At 42.9% G+C, this 21,936-nt stretch overlaps 1 protein-coding gene across 1 annotated transcript; it reads right to left on the bottom strand.

Annotated features, from left to right (window-relative positions):
- Positions 1-9,431: 9,431 nt before the first annotated feature.
- On the bottom strand, positions 9,432-12,360 carry LOC113588416 (fibroblast growth factor 4B-like). Its single transcript, XM_027027585.3, has 3 exons — positions 11,712-12,360; positions 10,940-11,043; positions 9,432-10,569 (listed from the first exon to the last, which is right to left on the bottom strand). Exons 1-3 carry the CDS (start codon positions 11,986-11,988, stop codon positions 10,393-10,395), a joined length of 558 nt encoding a protein of 185 aa, XP_026883386.2. The 5' UTR covers positions 11,989-12,360; the 3' UTR covers positions 9,432-10,392.
- Between the last annotated feature and the right edge of the window lie 9,576 nt (positions 12,361-21,936).

Here is a 21,936-nt window from a genome sequence, read left to right as displayed (position 1 = left end):
CGACAATGACCAACCAAGGGAGCACACGGGGGCAGGGCTTTAAATAGACACACAAGACATTAGCATTGACCCCTCTACATGTGTGTGCCATCCCGGGGGGCGTGGTTACAAACAGAGACACAGTACATTTGTGGATCCCCCTGCAAACGGTGGGCCGTACCACGTGACTTATGGGGGAGGAGCGGTCCGTGACTACCAGGTCAGAAATGTGTTGAGAAACACGGCGCATCTCTGCTGTCATGAGGCACAATATAAACCATCAGTTTTGTCCAGGAAATACTTGATATCACAATTAATTGGAAGGTTTAAACAATAACATTGCAAATCTTTGTATTTAACTCTAATAGACTCTGTTTGGAAGGTTTATCTGTAATTTAGCTGTTGGTCCCAAATTCTCCCTGTCTTTAAACACCCACCTCTTCAAAAAACATACAATCAATCCCTCAGCACATCAGACACCCTTGATTGGTCTCCAATCTTGGACTTATTATTCTTTAAATGTACACAGTACGATATTGTCACTCTGGATAGGAAGGCCATGTAGGCTGTCTGTGGGCGTTGACCGCTGAGTCTGTAAGTCATCTTTGGTCGTGCTTGTCATGTCTTTGTGATGTCATGTCTGTTATGCTTGCATTCTCCTGCACCGCTTAGATTCTCATTCATCTTACTGAGAACATAAAACCGACATCAATAATCATTATATATTTTAATTATAATTGTTTTCCATGTTTTAATGTGTTTAATTCTGTTTGTGGTACTGTAATAATGACCTGTGGTAATGTGTGTGTGTGTGAGAGAGAGAGAGAGAGAGAGAGAGAGAGAGAGAGAGAGAGAGAGAATTCCTTCAGTAGTGTGTCACGCATGGAATGTTTTTGATCTTCTGTTTCATTTGGGACTGTAGAGAAAATGTAATCCGTTTCTCAGGCCAGTGGCCAACAGCCACACCAACAAAAGCTCTCAGGTGTGTGTGTGTGCATGTGTGCGCATGCGTGCCTGTTTTCTCACGTTACCTCAGGTTTCAGACTTTAGTAAAGCCACAGAAAACACCTTCATTTTTACACCCCCCCCCCCCAAAAAAACATATAAAAACTTAAACGATCAAAGTTCATTTACATGCATTATGTGTTAAATATGTGCAGATATACATGGAGTGCATTCAGTTAACTTGCGTTGAATCCCATATACCATGTTATGAGTGAATGCTGATACAGTAGGACGATATAGAACTATTCACACTATACGACTAGCTGTCTTTTAGTCGGGTACCTTGAAGTAGTTGTTGTGCTTTCCACGCTACCTGACTTATCGGCGACCGGGGAAAACGCAATACAAGATGTTTCACAGTCAGACGAGTGTATTTGGTCTCCAAACTACGGGAAGCCAAAGTTCTCAAAATTGTCCTTAAACTAAACGCATTTTATTTGTGAATCGGCAAAAAAGTGGGGTTTTGATCGGTTTTATGCCACAAAATATCTCATTATTGTTCACTATGTCATAAAGTATTCTGCAAAAACCATCAAAAATGCTGTAATTTATGGATTTTATATGTCAAATTAAAATGCTGTAAAAAAAAATGCAGCTTTATGTGCTCTAAAATGGCGTTTTTTACGCCGCTTTAGTGTCCCTCCAATGACGTTGAAAGCGTCGCTTTGTAGTAAGATAATGAGCTCCTGCTAATGGTTTATAGTAAGATAATGAGCTCCTGCTAATGGTTTATAGTAAGATAATGAGCTCCTGCTAATGGTTTATAGTAAGATAATGAGCTCCTGCTAATGGTTTATAGTAAGATAATGAGCTCCTGCTAATGGTTTATAGTAAGATAATGAGCTCCTGCTAATGGTTTATAGTAAGATAATGAGCTCCTTCTTCTGATTTTGACAGCCAATAGACTTGAACTTTCTTCACCCAATCACTCAAGAACAAGGTCAGACCAGACCTGTTCACTACAGATCTTAATCTTCTGATAAACCAGTGCTCAATTTTGTTTATTTTTGGGTGTTCATTTGCTCAATAATTTATTTATTAATTCATAGACTTATTAGCTAGCTAGGTTAGCTAACTAGCTAGAGGTTTATTAGATCCAACAATAGTGACTATGTTTAGGTACTTCTGACATCATACTTTAAATGGGCAATTTAAATGGGCAAGTACTTTAAATAGACAATTGGCTATTTAGCTAGCAACATTTCCTACAGCTGGAAGATGGTGAGGAGGAACTTCATTTTGCATTGTAGACGGACACAGAATGACTGCACTCAAAAATCCAGGACCCAATGTATTTCAATCAACATTAATGAAGAAAGGGGCATCTTAAAACATTTAATTACCAAGCCCATTAAACTGATAAAACACGAACCAGAGACAACTAGCTAACCGAGCACTGGCTGCAAAACAAAGCTCACTCAAAGGTAGCTGTAGTTGGCCAGTCATGAGTTGTTTCTAGTGCTAGACTGAAAGCAAGTTTGTTATCGTGTAGGAACAAATGCACATTTGTGTCAAACTTGATGGCTGGCTAACACTATCGGAGGTACGGTTTGGCAGTGTCGTTATAGCAACTGCTGACTTCAGACTTTTCTTATTGGTTAAAACCGAATGAAAGGGGAAGGGGCTATCACAACAAACTGGAGAGGGATGCCAAACAGCCAATATGAATAGCCGTTTTGTACACTTGTGTTCCTGCTCCAGGTCTACCACTGGGCAGACAGGATACCCTGGTCTCTCAAAGTGTCTAGAACTGCCGGGTCACAAAAGGTCTGAGTTTATTTGGTTATTTATTTAAATAGTGTCTGTCTTCAGATGGGAGGTACTGAGTATTTCCAGCTTAGAAAATTGCTAATAAGCAATTGCCTTGTTCTTTAAAAGGAAATTTTTTTTTTTTTTAAGGAAAAATTATTAATTGCAATTATCTATATGACAATGATCATCTAAAATTAAATTATTGGTACAGACCCTGTGATATTTTTGTGGAGAGAATCTATATAAAATGTCCTTTCCTCATTCATTCTAGTCCATTTAGCTTGTCTGTTCTTTTTCCGAGTTACAAAAAAAATGTTTTGGATTTATTATTTTTTTTGGAAGATTGTTGGTTGGTGTGTCCTCATTTGTTTTTTTCTGTTTGTCTCCCAGTTTATGCGCTGTTCATGTGTGTGTTCTCGGTCGGGTTAGTGTTAGGGACTAACAGCGTTTTTTAGAGTTTTATACTGACATATAAATGCCGTAAAATGCGACGTATTTATGGCATAGTGAACAATAATGCCGTATTTTGCGGCATGGGAATGTCCAAAACACTGCATTTCTTACCGTTTTACAATTAAAACTGATTTATTTTGAGGCACTTTTTGATTACTTTGGCTTTCCATAACAAACTGAAACAGCGAGAAATGACACGGAGAATGACGGGATACCATACAAGAGGGATTGATGATTTTTTTTTTCAGTATCATTACTTTTTTTTCTCATATCGTTACATTTTTAGCATATTTATCATGTTATCATGATCATTATTGGTGTATCTGTCTGTACATAAGAGCTCCTCCGTCTGACCCCTTCCGTGAATATGTCCTCCGATCTGGAGTTTCCAAAGTGTAACAATCATGGAACAAGTCGCGTAGTGTGAACTCGGCATTATATATAGCCCCAGTTCTACATAAACCAGTGTTTTTTAACAAATAAACAAACTGTACAAAACAGGACAGACCAGGATAATCCCATTATATTAAGACAATTAAAGATGAAAGAGTGCCTTGGACATAGCTAGGTAGCGCCTTTCTAGGAGTGTATCTTAATATAATAGGGGCTTTTCCAGTGTACTAATGTAATGGGTTCGCCTGCTCTGTTTGGCAGCCCATCGCTCTGGGACTGGACAAGCCTGGTTGCTCGGACCCTGTACTGGGCAGGGTGGGGGACCTGTGCACAAAGCGCGCGGGAGCAACTTTACGCCACACTATAAGGACTTGGACAGCCAGTCCAACGCTCACGTGTACCTGTACAGTTGTAGTAGTTCATAGGTTCACCTCAAGATGGCAGTGCAACACGCTTCTGTGTGTGTGTGTGTGTGTGTGTGTGTGTGTGTGTGTGTAAGAGAGAGAGAGAGACAGACAGACAGAGAGAGAGAGAGAGAGAGCGTGTGTAATTGTTTTTAACCTCAAGATGGCAGCCTATCACTATCACTGCATTTAGAAACATTCTTTTAAATGGAAAACAAACAGAGAAAGATTTGAAAAGGTCATGTAGCCTATTACGTGTATAATGTATTAACTTTATAACCTGAAACAATGTAACAAAATGAAACATTTCACCAATTTATGATTTTAAATGCTATCAGATGTTAGTATGTTGTACTACACAACTATAGACGTAAAAGGAGCACTATCGCCATCTAGTGTCTGAATACCCCCCAAACTCTTTCACTCACACATACTTGCTCGCTTGTTCTCACACACACATTCTTTCTCTCTCTCTCTCTCTCTCTCTCTCTCTCTCTCTCTCTCTCTCTCTCCCAGCTCTGTCTCATTCTCTCTTTCACACACACAAACATGGACCATGTGACTTACCAGAGGCGCCACACACACACACACACACACACACACACACACACACACACACACACACACACATACACACAACATGTTTACAACATCTGTAAGTGGGAAGGTAACAATTTTGAACTCAGTCTTGAAGATGATACGGGACATAGTTTAGAAGCTTCAGAACGAGTAGATTACACACAGTTATGCTTCAGGAACAGGCTCAGATGAAGACAGAGAGAACTATAAAAAAGCAGATGGATCGTTTGTGCGATACTCTGTAGTTGCCTGAAGATCATCTAATGTTTTATCCACTAACCTCTCAAGAGAGTCAGGGAAGAGGCTGCCGGTGGAGGAGACATCAGTGAAGTGTCCCTCACGATACAGTGCATCTACCGCCCTTGTGCCACTTCAGCAGTAAGATCACTGTGGTATTACCTGTAGATGCCTGCGCTGATGAAAGACACCAGATGTTTTACCCCAGCAACCATGTGCACTCTGCGCTGGAGTAACTTGATGCGATCGCGATCTCTCTCTCTCTCATAATATAACTACAATGTTTGTCATATATTTATAGTCACAAGATACACAAAGAGCAGTCCATAATTTTCATTTTTGTTTCGAAACTTGCATTGCCATTCTTGGTATGGTTTAATGAAATTAAAGGGAAATACGTTCATAAAACACTCCATTTATGGACATAATTATGAGGTCATGTTTTGTATGTAGTGAGTTGGTGGTCAATTAAAACTGCTGTGGTTCCCTGTGCCTTACTTAATATGCACATAGATGCGTAGATACAAACCAAAACTTCAAAAAAAAAACTTAAACCAAAAATTTACACACACACACACACACACACACACACACACACACACACACACACACACACACACACATATATATATATATATATATATATATATATATATATATATATATATATGTGTGTGTGTGTGTGTGTGTGTGTGTGTGTGTGTGTGTGTGTGTATACATTTTTGGTTGTGTGTGTGTGCGTGTGTCATATATAAAAATGTTTTCAGTTTTCAAACTGATTGTGACATTTCTTGAGTAAGAATGAGTTCAATGAGTAACTGTCACAACTCCTCTGAAAATACAGAGGAACAAATACAATTAGTGTGTGCGTGTGTGTGTGTGTGTGTGTGTGTGTGTGTGTGTGTGAGAGAGAGAGAGAGAGAGAGAGAAAGAGAAAGAGTGAATGTGTTGACACCAGCTTTCAGTTGGAAATGTGAGGACATGTTGGAGGAATGCAGTGGAAACACAGCTGACCTTTGCAGAACACAAGTCCTATTTTACTCCTACACACACATGCTCATGCATACACACACACACACACACACACACACAGTGACACAGGAGCTGCCAATCAGACAAACACTGGAGGTGTGACCATCAGATTCTGATCATTAACCTCACCCCTTCCAGCCAGGAGCTAGTGCCAGTGTCGGCCCAGGCATCTGATATCCAGGGTCAGCAGCACTCCACATCCAGCTCTGCAGAAGAAACGTCACCCTGTGAGAAACCCTGATGCTTTCTGGTCTGCCTGGGGCCGAAGGTCATGATGCGACAACAACACGTTTTTCTTTTGCTTTTAGAAATGCTTTAGGTGGCTGTGTTTGCCTGTACGTCTGCCATCACCTTTTCTATGTTTGCTTGTTTGTTGGCTGGCCTGGTTAGGCACAGATATATGAATCAAAGCTGAACTCTGCAGAATTTCGCTCTCTACCCACAGATGCCACAGAGAAAGTGACTCGGGCACTGCACTAGTTTCTCTTTAAATGGTTGTTTTTCCAACTCCCGCTCCTGGAAATCACCTGTCTGGAGGCCGTGGTTACAGGTTGACTGGCTGCGCCTCTGCCAGGGCCTGGTAGGACCCAGGGCGCCTCTGTCTGTCCCGCACCCTGTGGCCTGTTTGAAGTGCTCCTCTTTACATTTTCACATCTGCAGACCCGCATAGCTGTCCAAACACACAGACGCACACACACACACACACACCTGCACGCAAACACACACACACCACATGCAAACACACACACACACACGCACAAACACACACAGAAAATTCCCACTTCCACAAGGGTGCCGATTGTTTTTGGAGTGAGAGAAAAAAGTTTCCCCGATAATCTTTTGTTTTTAAATACTAATCCTAAGGCCCTTTTTAAAGCAAAAGCCATTATGTGTTTGCGAATGATCACAGGCATCACGTTAGTTTGGATGCTTGTACATCCACAGCACTTTCATGTCTGGCATTGCGTAATTCCCCTTTGATGTTAAGATGGCTGACTGGGATAATGACCTGGTTGGGTGCTGTTCATACATCACGCAGCTGTTTTAGGGTTTTGTTTTGATAATTCATGGCCAGCGAGCCATGCCAAAACAGACAGGATACGGACACTTCAGACCCCTAGCAGACAGGACATGGATGCCTCAGACCCCTAACAGATGCCTCAGACCCCTAACAGACAGGCCACTGAGGTGTAATCTGTTATCTGGTTTTAGCTTTGACATACTCTGTGTTGTGTTCATTTACCTTATGGTGCTTGTTTTGGTTAAAGAACTTCCCCAGCAAGACAGCACCTCCTTCTGTCTGATGCCATTTTTAACTTATTCCATGGACACAGAAGCCAAATTTAGATCTTAGCAGGTCTCACACCCCATTAACAGGCCACGAATAGGTAATGTCCCAGCAGGTACTAATATCCAGATCCACAGAGTGGCAGTCACTGGGTCTTCTCCATCTGAACGACACCTTAACAGTCTGTAAATACAACTCACTGAGAACTCAGCAGACCAGCGGTCAGGCATTTACCCCCTGAACACTAACTTGGGCGATCCACTGGGAAAACAACATTCTAACCAACAAACCGTCAAGCAGAGTTAGGTTGGATAAGACTCCCGCTAGTAAAAAACAGCTTTACATCTAGAGTTTCCTTGGAAAGATTAAGCCTTCGATGGTCCATTCCCAACGGGAAGTCCAGGTGAGTGAGAGTGTGACATTTCGCACAGGTCACGGGCTTCTTCATGCTGGGTTATGTGCTGCACATTCACGCCCACGGTGTGTGTTTCAGCACCGAGGCCTTGTCCATCCCAGAGTCCTCTGCTTCCCACACCACCCTCTCCCAGGTCCATCAGCTGAGGAATGGCCAATTAGCAGCCGTCTGATGTGTGTTGACACACACTTTGTTGTTGATTTCCTGAGTGCTTCCGAGCCCGTGAAATCTTTATGGGCTTGGGCACATGAAAGCCTCATTGGGAATAAACACTCTCAAGGCAAAATCTTCATTCCAAGACTGCAGTAAAGAATGTTAAAGAGTGTTTGTAAAACAGTTGGTGCCAAATCCACAGGGCTCTGAAGTGGTAGTTGGATTATGGGAGGCTGTCACTTTGCCATGAGCTGGGGACAGTGTGAAAGCCAACAGCTCACGTTCTGGGGCTTTATGAGATGGGGAGGGCTGCCTCCAACAATTACCCTGTTAGCCTTAAACCTGCCCCCACCCAACACTGCTGTAACCCTGCAGCCGTATGTGCACAGCTAAAGTTGACATTAGACAGTGTTTTATCTGTAATCCCTTCAATCAGGCACCAGCACCTGAATCCAAACATCCTCAGTGGTTCGTGTAGTTAGAGAGCTTTTAGCGAAGACTGTCCACCAGTGTTGTTGTCTACAAGTATGAGTCAGACAGAACACCTGAGGGTGCACCCATGTGGAGATGGGTCACCACAATCTGTCTGCACGAACTCCCACATGACTCATCACTGAGCGCTCAGTGTTCAACCCCACCCCCTGTCCCTCCCTCGCTCGCGCTCTCTCTCTCTCTCTCTCTCTCTCTCTCTTATCCTATCCCCCACTATTCTGGGTTGTGCTTTAGATTGTGCAAGTAAAGATTCATTGCACCTCAGGCTACAGGCCTGACGTGGAGCTGTTGACATGACTTGATGACTTGAAAGAGTTTTTAAATTCCACAAGTGTTAGTTATTGGTAGTAGTGAGGAGACACAGTGCACTGAGACTGGTAGCAGACACTACTGACTGAGTCAGTGGCAAACACACGACACGTTCACGAAACAGGCTGCAGGATGCTGACCTGTGTGTCGTTTCATACGTGCCTCACTTTAGCTACGACTTTAAAGGGATCTCTTACCGACCAAGAGCACAAACCGTGCAGTAAAGATACTATTGCTAGTAAAGTGCTGGTTGTATTATTAATAAACTTTCTCCTATTCTGATTTAATTTAGTGTTTTTTGTTTACACATATCAGAAAACACTGTTTGCAGAACTTAATTTATTACATGTGAAAGTTATTTAATTATGTGCACGGCACATACAGCACAGGGAACAGCAGTCGCATGGAGCTACAGGTAGGTGCTAACAGACAAACGGTAATCTCCATCACACATGGATCATGGTGAGGGTGAGGGGTGAGAGTGAGGGGTGAGGGGTGAGAGTGAGGGGTGAGGGTGAGGGTGAGGGGTGAGGGTTCATACTGCAGTGTCACCTGCAGACTTTACCAGCATTTCTTTACCTCCATAAACCATCATTCATCTTTAACATCTTGGTTTCACTTAATATCATGTTGTTGCACAATCATTCCATTGGGGTAAACAAATAAAGTTTTGAATGAACAGTGACAGTCAATGTTATTAAAAAAATGTAGTTTACAGGCAGATCACTGGAGGGCAAAGGTGATTGTTTTTGATAGTTAATCATATACAGACTCAAATGTAGGGTCTCCAAATTGTCAAATCAGAAAGGTCTTAAACAACCGAGAAAGTGTCATCCACTCTGTTAGACTGTTGTTACGTACAAACTGCGATGTCTGTAAACAATCATTTGAAAATGGCATCACAAATCTCAGTTGTTCACTGTGCTTCCTTTACACACACACACACACACACACACACACACACACACACACACACACACACACACACACACACACACACACACACACACACAGATCTGCACTAACTGCTGAATAACCCCATAATATTCCCTCCAAACCTAAAACACACTGCAGGTTATGAACCATAAATCAGAACTGTAATCCAGAACTGACTTCAACCTCCATCCAGCATATATGTAATAATGGATTAAGAATGGATTGTGTTTGTCTGATTAAAAAAATGACTGAAAGAATCACAAATTGTTCAAAATCGCCAAGATCCAGAACAGCCGCTCTGTATCCCATCATTCCAGTGAGGTAGAGAAGCTTGGATTAACATGAAAACAGGTCAGTTACAGCAATCTCCAAGACATCCCTGCCACGGTTAAAACAAGTCTCACGATTAGCAAGTTGCCGTAGTTTATTTTTCAAATGTTTACCTTAGCATTGCTGGTGTAACTGAATTTGGGGAAGTTTTAGCAGTGTTGTTCAGGAATGTTTGCTTGGAAAAGCCATTCCAGAAATCACAGCACGAGCCACGTTCCTCCATGTTCAAATGCTGCCCAAGCACTTTCACGTCTTTGGTCTTGATTTAAGTCATTAATGTCCAAAGCGAAGCTTTAAGCTTTTATTTGTATAACAGTTATAGCAGCTGTCCTATAACCACAATCCTCTTCCATTCTGTCTAAAGTATATGATTAAAGTGTAGTAATTTTATGCTGCACTTCCACAGTGCAAACATATATTGTTAAATATCCCTTTGCCATGTAGCAGCATATCGTGGTTTTCTATACACATATAAAGAAAACATGTTTAACACCCAGTTCCCATTCACACATTACACTTTGAAAATTGCAATAAATACTGTAAATAACCGATATCAACATAAATAAGGGATGTAAATATGTGTTGGTGGGAGGAGGTGTAAAGTGCCGTTGGGATCCCACATCCCGTTTCTGTGTTCACATCCTGGGCAGGAAGTGGGTCACTGTCATCGCTGTGGTGACCCGGTTTCCCCGCTTGGCTCGACCTGTTTTGCTCAGTGCCACGTACATGGCTGGATGGGCCACAGACTCGTACGTGTTGTAGTTATTGGCCAGGAGAGTCTCCCTAAACGTGCACTCACTGTTGTACTGACTCTGCACAAGGACAGACAGGGTGACCATTAGTAGACCTGCAGGGAAAATGCTCACACTAACGGATTACAGATTCATTACAGATTACATCTTAATTACAACTTTAAAATACATTTCCTTGCTCTAAAACCAAGCTCTGCTCCTCTACAACATCCGGAGTGTGCTGGGTAGATGAACTGAGAGCTTCGAGGAGGCCTCTCATAAACCTTTTCACACGGTCAAACTGTAATCAGATTTCCACAAACAGGGCCCACAGTTTCCCTGGGTGGGAAATTAATGGCACAATAGGGGTTAAATCCCACAGGTCCTGAAGGGGAGTATTCCATGCTGGAATACGTCTTAAGATTCCTGAGACTGGATTTTGCTTACGTACAGATCCGTAGAGATTCCCTTTGATGTTCATTGCTACGAAGAGGCGGCTGTGTACACTGAAGAGGGTGACGACTCCCCTATCCACCGGAGAGATCTCAAGGAGACCTACAGAAGGCCAAAGGAGAAACGTTACAACACACAAGACCCATGCAGCACGTGTTAGCCGCACTGCAGAACGTGTTAGCCGCACTGCAGCACGTGTTAGCCGCACTGCAGAACGTGTTAGCCGCACTGCAGCACGTGTTAGTCGCACTGCAGCACGTGTTAGTTGCACTGCAGCACGTGTTAGTCGCACTGCAGAACGTGTTAGCCACACTGCAGCACGTGTTAGTCGCACTGCAGAATGTGTTAGCCACACTGCAGAACGTGTTAGTTGCACTGCAGGACCTGATATGCCACTAATCATTACATTACATGAATTCAGTCCTGTAAAAGTTATATCTTTAAATACATTTTTTTTAAAAACAGCCATGGATAACTCCATGAATAGCTGCATTTATGTTGTCGGCCACCTACAACTTTTCCCCTACAGAGATCCGAAACAATGAGGCAGATTTCAGACTGGGTTTCCTGACAGGGGCATAAGTGAGTCTCCCACATGACCGTGGAGACAGACCCTTTAGGTGTGTTTAAAATCTGGTCACACTCCTTCATCACATCTGGTCTTAAACGTGCTGCCTATTAATCGTTAATTGATAGTGTCGTTACACACAAGCTTACAATTTTGTTTGGGTTTCTATCTGTAGGCTATATACGTTTCACCGTTCACTCACTGTATCCGTTTTCGTTATGTGTTCCGTTTATTTTCCCGTCCGGTAACACCTGTAAATGAAAGCCGATGCCCACATTGCAGTAGAGACGTCGGAGTCTTTTGATTCCCGTAAGATAGTCCCTGTCCTGACTGATGTCCCTCTTCTCCCATGGGTTGCGCGCGAGCGAGCGCGAGTACAGCGTCTCCCACAGTTTCTCTTCTGCACCGCTCCGACCGCGCGCGGAACCGGACAGCAGTCCAGAAAGCAGCAGTGACACGACTACCGACAGCACGCTCATGCTGCTCGCTGAAAACACGGGCTTTTTAAATAAAGGAATCGCAGGAATTCTTATTCCCCCACGGTGCTACTGCCGACGCCACGCGCTTCGTGGGAAGGGAGATCTCACCTCCGAGCGCAACTTTGACGTTCCCATCGAATCCGTGTGGCGCCCGCGCGCTGCGCCCTGACAGCTTCTTTACAGGTTGATTCGCTGTATTTGCCTGCCTCCAGAGTTCATTCAGGGCATTCAGTTGTGCATTCTTAATGAAGTTTCCTTCACAACGAGCGCCGCTTATATTGCCTTTGAAATGGCATCCCCCGCCTCCCACTGCAACTCGAGGTCGCTTTCTGCTACATTATAGTAGAACCTTGCCGACAGACGCGGACGCGCGAGGCCAATCGCCGTCTCGAGAGCAGCGCACACATTAACGTAGGAGGAGGAATTCTACACGCTTGCAGGGCCGCGCGCACTCACCGGACCGCCTGTCCGCCACGTGTGACCAAAGTGTGACACCGGAGTGTCGCAAAACACAAGCATTTAATCATCTTCTCGGCCGCAATAGTCAAATGTTAAGTCTTAGCTTGTTATGAAATGTGACTGATATCAACAACTACAAGACTGAACATTTAGCGTAATACCTTGCATCAATTTCGGGCAATATTCATTTAAAATGATCCTATTTAGTGGGCCGAAATAAATTCGTGGCTCTCACCACAGAAGGCCTATGATGTATCTTCAGAAGTCTTGTTGAATGGGCTGAACCCTGCTGAACGCCTACAGATCCCGTACTCAACAACCTAATTGTCAAGGTGGTGTAAAGTGAGGCATCAACGTTTTACCGGCCTTGTCACACACCCCAGTCAGCTGCGCGATGAGCCGGGGCTTGACACGAGCGGCCATTTACGGCGGTGTGTCACAATATTCATGAGCCAAGATAAGACACGTGCAAAGAACACGTCCTCTTATAAACAAGCGAAAGCACACGATATAGACACACGGAGGTACACACAGTAGCTATGTGGCTGTGCTTTACTCAAATATGAAACATTTACAGTATTTAACTGACACTTTTCCCAATAACCTACAGTTATTACTGAACACATCTCGAGTAATTGAGGGTTAAGGGTCTTGTTCAGGGTCCCAACAGTGGAAACCTAGGAGTGGTGGGACTGGACCCAGCAACCTTCTGATTATGAATCCAGTACCTTCACCACTGAGACGCCACTGGAACTAAGAATAAATTAATTAAATCTAGACTGCTAAATTTCATCGCCGTCCTGGAAGACCAGATACAGACTTTTAATAAATGAACTTTTTAATTTGCTAAAAAGAAAAGGTAATATGCATATGCGTTTTATTAAGCAGTGTTTAGGGTTGTTAATTTTCTTTTATTTCATCACTGTTCGAATCGCTGCACATACGGATAAGTATTATTCCGCAGGGTTACCATCACTGAAATGCCTCTCGCAGCAGCTCCTGTTGGCTCAGTGAGTTTCTGCACGTCCATCACAGAAAGCGCACCATGTTCCGAAGGTGCAGGCTGAACATAGACATGCAATGAACTGATAAAATACAAGCGGCAGGTAAAAGTTATGTTGAACAGGACAGGAAAAGTGCTCTTCCACCAAGAATTCCGTGTCTATGAGGAATGCGAACTTCCGAGAGCAAACTATTGTATTGCACAAAAGATGCGTAGAAGGTGCTTCCCATATCAGTCTAAAAACAGCACAAGCAGACAAAGGTGAAGAGCTGTAAGAAAATGGACTGAAATATGATTGGTGACATTGCTTATGAAAGCACACAAGATCGAGAAGCATAGAGGCCGTTTCAGCTCAGCTATTGGGTTTTGATTGGCTGGACGAAAAACGTATTTTACAAGTGTCCTGCAGACTGGAACTCCTAATAAGAGTGCAATGCACAAGCCACACAATATATGCAAGTGGAAAGTGTGCGCTCCGCTGTCTGGTCTGTAGCTGCATTTTCATGGGCGTTGATTTGGTTCAGTTCCCGGAAGTGTTGGAGTAGACAGTGGAGGCCGGCAGAGACTCAGACGCAGGACATTGCCACACGTGGAAAGTCATAGATTAGTTAGATTACAGAAGAACTTCAGGAGTACTCGTTTTTATTCTGAATCTGAGATGCAAAGGACAAGCAATTAATGCATTAACTAAAGTCAATTAGATCGTTTTTATTAATTAGTTAATGTTAACGGTGAGCGGTAAGGAGGCGGACGCATGTGCGGAGAAGAGCGAGATTTATTAGGGACAAATCCAGATTCAGAGTCGTTATGGTAGTCTAGGGTCATAGAGCAAACAGTGAGATTCCGAGAATACATGACAAACCGAAAACACACTAAGGCAAACAGGGGAAGCAAGCTATAACAGAGGCTAAGAAACGGTAAAGCTAGGACAGCCATACAGACGAGGAGGCACGGAGTACAAACTTACGGGTGCCGGCTTTCAAACACATCAATACAGCCATTCAATGAACAGCAAAAGCACCCCCAACCACAGTCCATCAGACAGGGTTTAAATACATTAACTTAATCAAACCTAGAAACGAGGGGCGTAGAAAACCAAACTACGGAATGGAACTCAAATACACAAGACATGGAACACGGAAGATGGGAGGGACTAACCGTGACAGTTAATTACTTAATTAGTTATTCGTCCAATTAATAATTGTACAGCTGTTTTAGAATAAAACCTCAAACCATTTCGTTTTGACTTAGCTTGGTGATGAGTCAGCACCCATAAATCTGCAGTGGATACACAGAATATAGCAAAGCATCTCACAACCGCATGTGTGCGTCCCGACATTACACTAGAACATGGTCATATAACACATTACTTCTACATGTCTTAGGCCAGTGGTAGACCTTGGATATTATATATGCATCAGTCCTCTTAAGACTGGAAGCCATGTAATTCAACAGCCTTAGTCTTAAAGCCTTAACTACAGACTTATTGCTGGACTTACATATTTGACTGTGTACAGACTACAGATACAGTAAGGAGAGTATGATCCAGTACTGAACCTACGGTGTTTATTATTTTAAAAAGAAATATCTAAAACCAATAAATTACAAATAACATTAAGATATTTTGTATATGTAACTCAATACTACGTTACTTCAGGTTGTATTACATAGTACTCATTGCATACAAATTCCTTTTAAATTACTGATATTTTAAATATCTAGGGGACGTGCAGTTGAGAGGTCAATCAAGTACCATTGTGAAAGTTTAGTTTATGTTCAAATTCTGGTTCCCCCAAACTTCTTCAGAGGTTTACATTCTGTCCCCATGTCACGCTCCCTATCCCAGACTGCAACTCCCAGCATTCACCTGTTCCCAGCTCTCCTGACACTCAGTCTGGTTACGTCAATCACACCTCCATCGGATCTGCATCCCCGGATTACTGACTGTTCTCACCGGTTTCCCATTAGTTCTGTGTTTTTCTACCCGTCCAGTTCCCTGTGTTGCTGTGACGTATGTGTGTACCGAGCTTTCTCTGTGCCTGTATATGGATCATCAGCCTTGTCTTTACCTGGTTGGTTTGCCCTGCATGTACTGTGAACTCAGGACTTTTATTGGGTTGTTCTGTTGCAATCTCCTCAATTTTTGGATAACTACGTTGTGGATACGGACCTGTGTCTGTTATATTACCCCAAACCCGCTCTGTGCTTTCACAAATAAAAACCCAGTTGCTCACATCTGCGAGCCTCTGTCTCAGATCTGGTTCGTGACATCCTTCCTCAAGTATAAGAGCAGCGTTGTTCGTCCGTGTCACCCTGAGCAACATGAGGCCTATAAAATCAAACAAACTCTTTTTGCGAGCACGTTGCGTGAACAGAACCAGCACGAGGCGCTGTCACGCAGGTCAGACACTCGTGGAGCACAAACAGTCCAGGTAAACATCCAGAGAATCAGACCGAGAGGCAAACACATCGAAAGGGTAAATCGAGAGTCAGTGTAGACGAGAGTAGGGCAAATGGGGTGAAAAGGGCAAGGCAATACTCGTAAAAGGACTAGAAAGGTAAAGAGGTCAACACACGGAGGGCAGGTGCAGCACTCGGTGTGCTCAAGAAAATAGAGGCAGCACTTCCCCGAGAGGAAACGCGAGAGGAGCGCACAAACAGACGATGTGACGAAGCACGTTTGGCGGATTAATACACCGGGGAGGATGAGCTTCCCAGGGGATTCTGGGATGTGTAGTATGTGGAGGTTCCGGAGGGCTGCAGGACAGCATCAGTGGTTAGGATAATACTGTCATTTAACCAGCCCAGTGCCGAATTCCCACACAATATCTTTATTTTTTTGAGTATTTAAGTCTGTGTATTTCAGTCACAGTCACCTTTAACAAGGTTTGTCGTGTTACTTCGTTAAAACAAATATTTACGTTGACTTAAGTAACGTGCAGCAGAGCAACACGTTGCTTGGTCCTTCGGCCACACGGGAGTGCCGTTGTACACTTTTTAAAGCCTGGATAATGATGTCCAGGTGAAGATAATGAGCTTCTAAAGTTTAAATTAGCGGAACCATCAGGCGGTTTGATGAAAGTTTGCGTTGTTAACAAAGTTTACTGAAGTCGAAGCACTAACAAACTTGCTTATTTTATACAGCAGTTTTTCAAATATTCTCCTAGTCTTTGTGCACTTGACTTTAGAAAAAAAAATCTTATATATATAATGTGAAATCGAACTGTTAAAGATTAGATTAGATAGCCCTTTAAAAGTTGACCCATAGGGAATACACACACACACACACACACACACTCAAACACACGTGCTCAGGATAGGAGTTCTTGCTATTAATGTCTGATTTACTGTTTGGTTATCCAAATAAATCAGCAGCTTGTAAAACAATATAAAAATTAATTTGTATTTTCCCCAAAAGCCCCAACCAGTGAGAGAACAAAGACATTTGCTGACGCTTGATCAAACATCTGAACAGATATCGGCTCCATGACTGAAACTCGGTCCTTTTCCACGGCGTGTGTTATTGTTAAACGTCGTGTTCGAGGTGCTTCGCTGGAACGAACATTGAGTTGAAACATAAGCGTGGGACTGGCATGGCTCAATGGGAATAACCAATAACAGCTAAAAGAGAGAAGCTCTCACTAGTCTCCTGAAGCTGGTTAGGTTTCGTCCTTTCAGTGCCGAGGTCGGTGTTTAGTCAAGTCTTCTTCCTTTATGAATATTGCAGTATTAACCCCTTTTAAAAATATTTTTTATTAATTTGGGTTCTGTCAGCACAATTAGTTTGGCAGTACTGAGGTACGAGATGTCTTTGGCCATATGGTCTTCATATTTATAAACTTTCTGTCAGCAGAAATATATAAGAAACTGATGTAACTTTACAATTAACTGAATATGAAATAAGACTGGCAAAACCAAATATGATATCGTCAGCACTGGCGTAGTAACACTGGCAGACATTACTATAGTAATGTTTTTCCTAAATATAAATAACCCGCTCATTTCTTGCTGCACTGTTGTTGTCTGTTGCTATGTTGTCTGTTTGTATGCGTATACTTATTAAAGTAAGAAAATGACATGCTGCATGGCTGTTGTATATTTTTAATATAACCATCAACATGGAACAACTCGTCCCACATATGGGGACTCACTTTAATCACGTCCTTACATCTGATTAGGCCTCCAGATACGTTCGCATTAGTCCTAAATGCATTTAAAATAACATTTAAATAGCAAATGATCAGAGACACGCTTCCTACATACATTTTGCATCCTTACACGAGATATCACCAAAATATCCTGTTTGGTTTTTTGTTTGTTTGTTTGTTTGTTTGTTTTTTGCAATGGTTATTTAGATGGCGCATGATAAATACAAAGGAATCACTGTAGTCGTTGCCATTCTGATTAATCGCTTTTGCCGATACACAGGCTATAGTTGATAGCTGAGAGAAGATAGCCAACTTTAACGTCACTTCCAGGTCGAACGTGATATCAAAAATAATAATATAACATATAACAAATCTGCCACTTCTTTCTGATTGGCTGATGACTTTTGGCAGTGTTGTAGCATTGAAAACAAGAGCGCAAGATCCTAAAAAGATTTGCGAGCGTGTGAGTTTGAGTGCACAGAAGATCAAGAGCAGGATATATCTAAGCACGAGAGCAGTTGTGAAGCAGAGCAAGGTGAGGTGAGTGAGACAGAGTAAATATGAGTGAGCACGTGTATATTTTGCTGTGTGAATTGCGATCCAGCATTTTAAAAAAAAGTGCTCTCGACTTTTGGCAGGAAAATAACGTCATACACCAAGAATACCGAAAGCAGAAAAGCATCAAGCCGCTGCAGTCTCCCTCTGCTGGTGGAACTGACGAACTACACGTATGTGGTTACACAGTTGAAAAAGGTTGATGCCAAAGGTTGAACGTGGTGACTTGCCAGAGAGGAAAAGGAACATTTGACAATCAAACTTTTTTCTAACCGAAGTTAATTTAAAACTCCATGTGAAATACAAACACTGAGTTTGCCTGTTAATAAAGCTGTTGAGGTGATTACAACCTGACATTTTTGAGTGATTATCCAAAATAGGAAGAAAAAGTTGAGGGACTGTGTGGGGACTGTTGTTTAGCGACTGTTGCTAAGTGCTGACCTCATCCCAGGTCAGTATTATGCCACAACACCAGTCATAGCCCAGAGCCGCGCTGCTTGTCTAGGGACACAGGGCACATCACATTCAGTGAGCTACGCTGGGCATAACCAGCCAGTGTAAGTCACAGCTCTGCACGCCAAGCGAGGGCACTGCAAGGTCCTGCCCCGACCCTGCGGAGGGCATGCGTGTCATTTCCTCTTCTGCCTGCTCTGTCATGTTTGGACCCGGGACCGGTCCGAGTTGTCAGCTCGGCTACCGTGGGCACTGGGCCCTGCTGTGTGCTGCGTTTACACACATCAAACCATTTTAACTTTCTGGGTTTAGGGCTCATCTTTCTGTTTGTGCTTATTATAAAGATACTCAGGTGGGTGTCTGAGTTGAACTAGCTCATTAGCATATCGCTGCATTGTCATTTCTTTCCTCGATCAAGCCAGTGCAGTATGAATCGTATGGAATTCCCTTTAACAGAGTCAACTTTCCTGATCCGTCATCACAGTTTACAATAGCACAAACACCGTATACAAGGCTGAGATTGCGTGGCACTGATTCACTCCAGAATTCAGGGCTCATAACAAAAGAAAAGTTGAAGCTGGTTGTGTTGTTCTTTTGTCTGCCTGCATAATAAGGCACAAAAATTCAGTTTCATCGTAGACACAGTGTTCACTCTCCACATGTACAAGTCACTTAAGAAAACTCCAGCCCAATTTACCAGAAGAGTGAAGGCAGAAAATACCTCAAGAGAACTAAAATGGGCCAACATCTTCAGGTCATGAGAGTCATCAACAGTGCATTCAGCAGCATTGCATGATGGTTCGAGTCTAAGCTCATTCGCTCTGATGGCTGAGAGGGGCGATTCCGAGTCTGAGTTCATTCGCTCTGATGGCTGAGAGGGGCGATTCCGAGTCTGAGTTCATTCGCTCTGATGGCTGAGAGGAGTGATTCCGAGTCTGAGTTCATTCGTGCTGATGGCTGAGAGGGGCGATTCCGAGTCTGAGTTCATTCGCTCTGATGGCTGAGAGGAGTGATTCCGAGTCTGAGTTCATTCGCTCTGATGGCTGAGAGGGGCGATTCCGAGTCTGAGTTCATTCGCTCTGATGGCTGAGAGGGGCGATTCCGAGTCTGAGTTCATTCGCTCTGATGGCTGAGAGGAGTGATTCCGAGTCTGAGCTCATTCGCTCTGATGGCTGAGAGGGGCGATTCCGAGTCTGAGTTCATTCGCTCTGATGGCTGAGAGGAGTGATTCCGAGTCTGAGTTCATTCGTGCTGATGACTGAGAGGGGCGATTCCGAGTCTGAGTTCATTCGCTCTGATGGCTGAGAGGAGCGATTCCGAGTCTGAGTTCATTCGCTCTGATGGCTGAGAGGGGCGATTCCGAGTCTGAGCTCATTCGCTCTGATGGCTGAGAGGGGCGATTCCGGGCAGGCAATGGAGGCACATGGCACAGGGTGGACTGAGGACAGCAGAAACTTGGCAGAACCAGCAGGTGGTCCGACATCTATCAGGTTACGCCTGCCACCCACATGCACAGAGCAGGTGGGAGACTTGCTCTAGACTGCCATAAGTGGAGGAAAATCTGCTGTCTGACATCTCTGGGATCTTGGTTTACATATAAGGAAAGCTGCCGCGATTACAGGGAGTGTCCACAAGAGGTCCTCGCCTTCTGAAGAGCCCTTTAGACACCTGGATCTTCTCTAGGACATGTTGAAGTGAGCTGATAACTGCCGGCCTTTTGTAATGTGCACAGAGGAGTTCTGTTGCAATTATATAAGATAGGTAGTAATGCGTTTACACAGTATGATTTCACACAGTACTTCATAGGAAACTGTACTTCCCAAGTTCTGCTAAATATCTTAGCTTTCACATTTACTGTGTTCTTGTAAAGAAACTGAGTTACCTTTAGTTATTTTCACCATTGCACTCCTCAATGAACAATTATATCTCCTTTTCCATTTACTTTGAGAGTATTTTACACAAATTAGCCTGTACATACTGTATCTGTAAGTTATTGATAATGCAGTAGTTATTAGCTGGAGCTGTAAGGGAGAGCAGACCAAAGAAGATATCTTCCCTGGGACAATGGCCCCCAAAACCCCTAAACCCCCAAATGAAGCAAAAATCATTGGTAATACTTTTAAAAGGAATATTAGAAACATTATGTTAAATATAAATATTATAAACTCTTAAAATTAATTAGGAGAGAATGAAAAAGATAGAGATGTAGATGTTATTATTATTTATGATACACCAGAAAGAAACAAAACCAGGACTCAGGGGGTTAATGTAGCTAACAAGGTAACAACACACACCCCCGTAAGCTGAATAAGGAACAGCCTAAATGAACTTTATGTGGCATATCCTAAATGAGCATAGCTTTATTCTCAGGGCTCTAAATACTTCAGTTCTGGTTTTAAAAGTAAAACTCTTTCCAGGATTTTGTTTGCTAATGAACTCAAGTCAGCAGGTAGAATTAATTAGGACTTTTTTTTCCGGTTAAAAATAGACTTTTACTCTGAGATATTGAAACTTTTAGTTTTGATAATATCAACATGTGTGATTTGTAACTTGTTGCTGAAACTTTGTGTCCGTACTATTTGTTTTAGCACTAGTATGTTGCTTCTAGCTGGTACACTAAAGTAAGACTAACCTAAACAGAATGAATCCACACACCCATCACCGTCAGACATGGCTTAACTCAAACCAGTCAGGCAGCTGTGCGCCCTCTGCTGGTCACTAGCGCACCCAGCAACAGGCCGTCTATGAGTCCCCATCCTGGGACAAATATCACTCTGTAGCAGATGCTTAAGAACAAGCATCTCTGTTATTATTGTCCTGAGAGTAAATCAGTGCAGTATTACAGCCTGAGACAGAATAATAACTGGGTGCTACACTTTACTTTTAGCCAAGCTGCTTTACTTTTTAGGAGCATCTGTAGTGAACATGTGATCCACATTGCAGTGTTTTTATCAGTAAATCAGGGTTTCCTTTTAATGGTTTATTGGGGTGTTATGAATAACTGGATGTTTTTGGCCCATGTTGTGATCATTGCTGCTTTGTAATGTTTTTTTTTTCTGGGAGTTTATATGTTAATCTTAAGAGAATAAGCACAAGTGAAAAGTAAATAAACACATTTGAGCAATACACAAATTCTAAACATTCTAAACATATTGGACATTTGGGACATTTTGTATGCAGTAAAGTGATGGGTCGTGAGTTGTGAAAAGAGCCAATCAGAGCTGAGTTCAGGAGGTGAAGGCAGCAGCTGGAAGAGACAAGCTATAACTCTGCCTCTCCTGGCCAAGAAGTGACAGAAGTAGACTAAATACAAAGATATGTCCCTCTACC

The sequence above is a fragment of the Electrophorus electricus genome, chromosome 16 (genome assembly GCF_041902795.1).
Source record: "Electrophorus electricus isolate QZ-2024a chromosome 16, ASM4190279v1, whole genome shotgun sequence".
NCBI classification, from domain to species: Eukaryota; Metazoa; Chordata; class Actinopteri; order Gymnotiformes; family Gymnotidae; genus Electrophorus; species Electrophorus electricus.
This window is presented reverse-complemented; position numbering and strand designations above follow the sequence as displayed.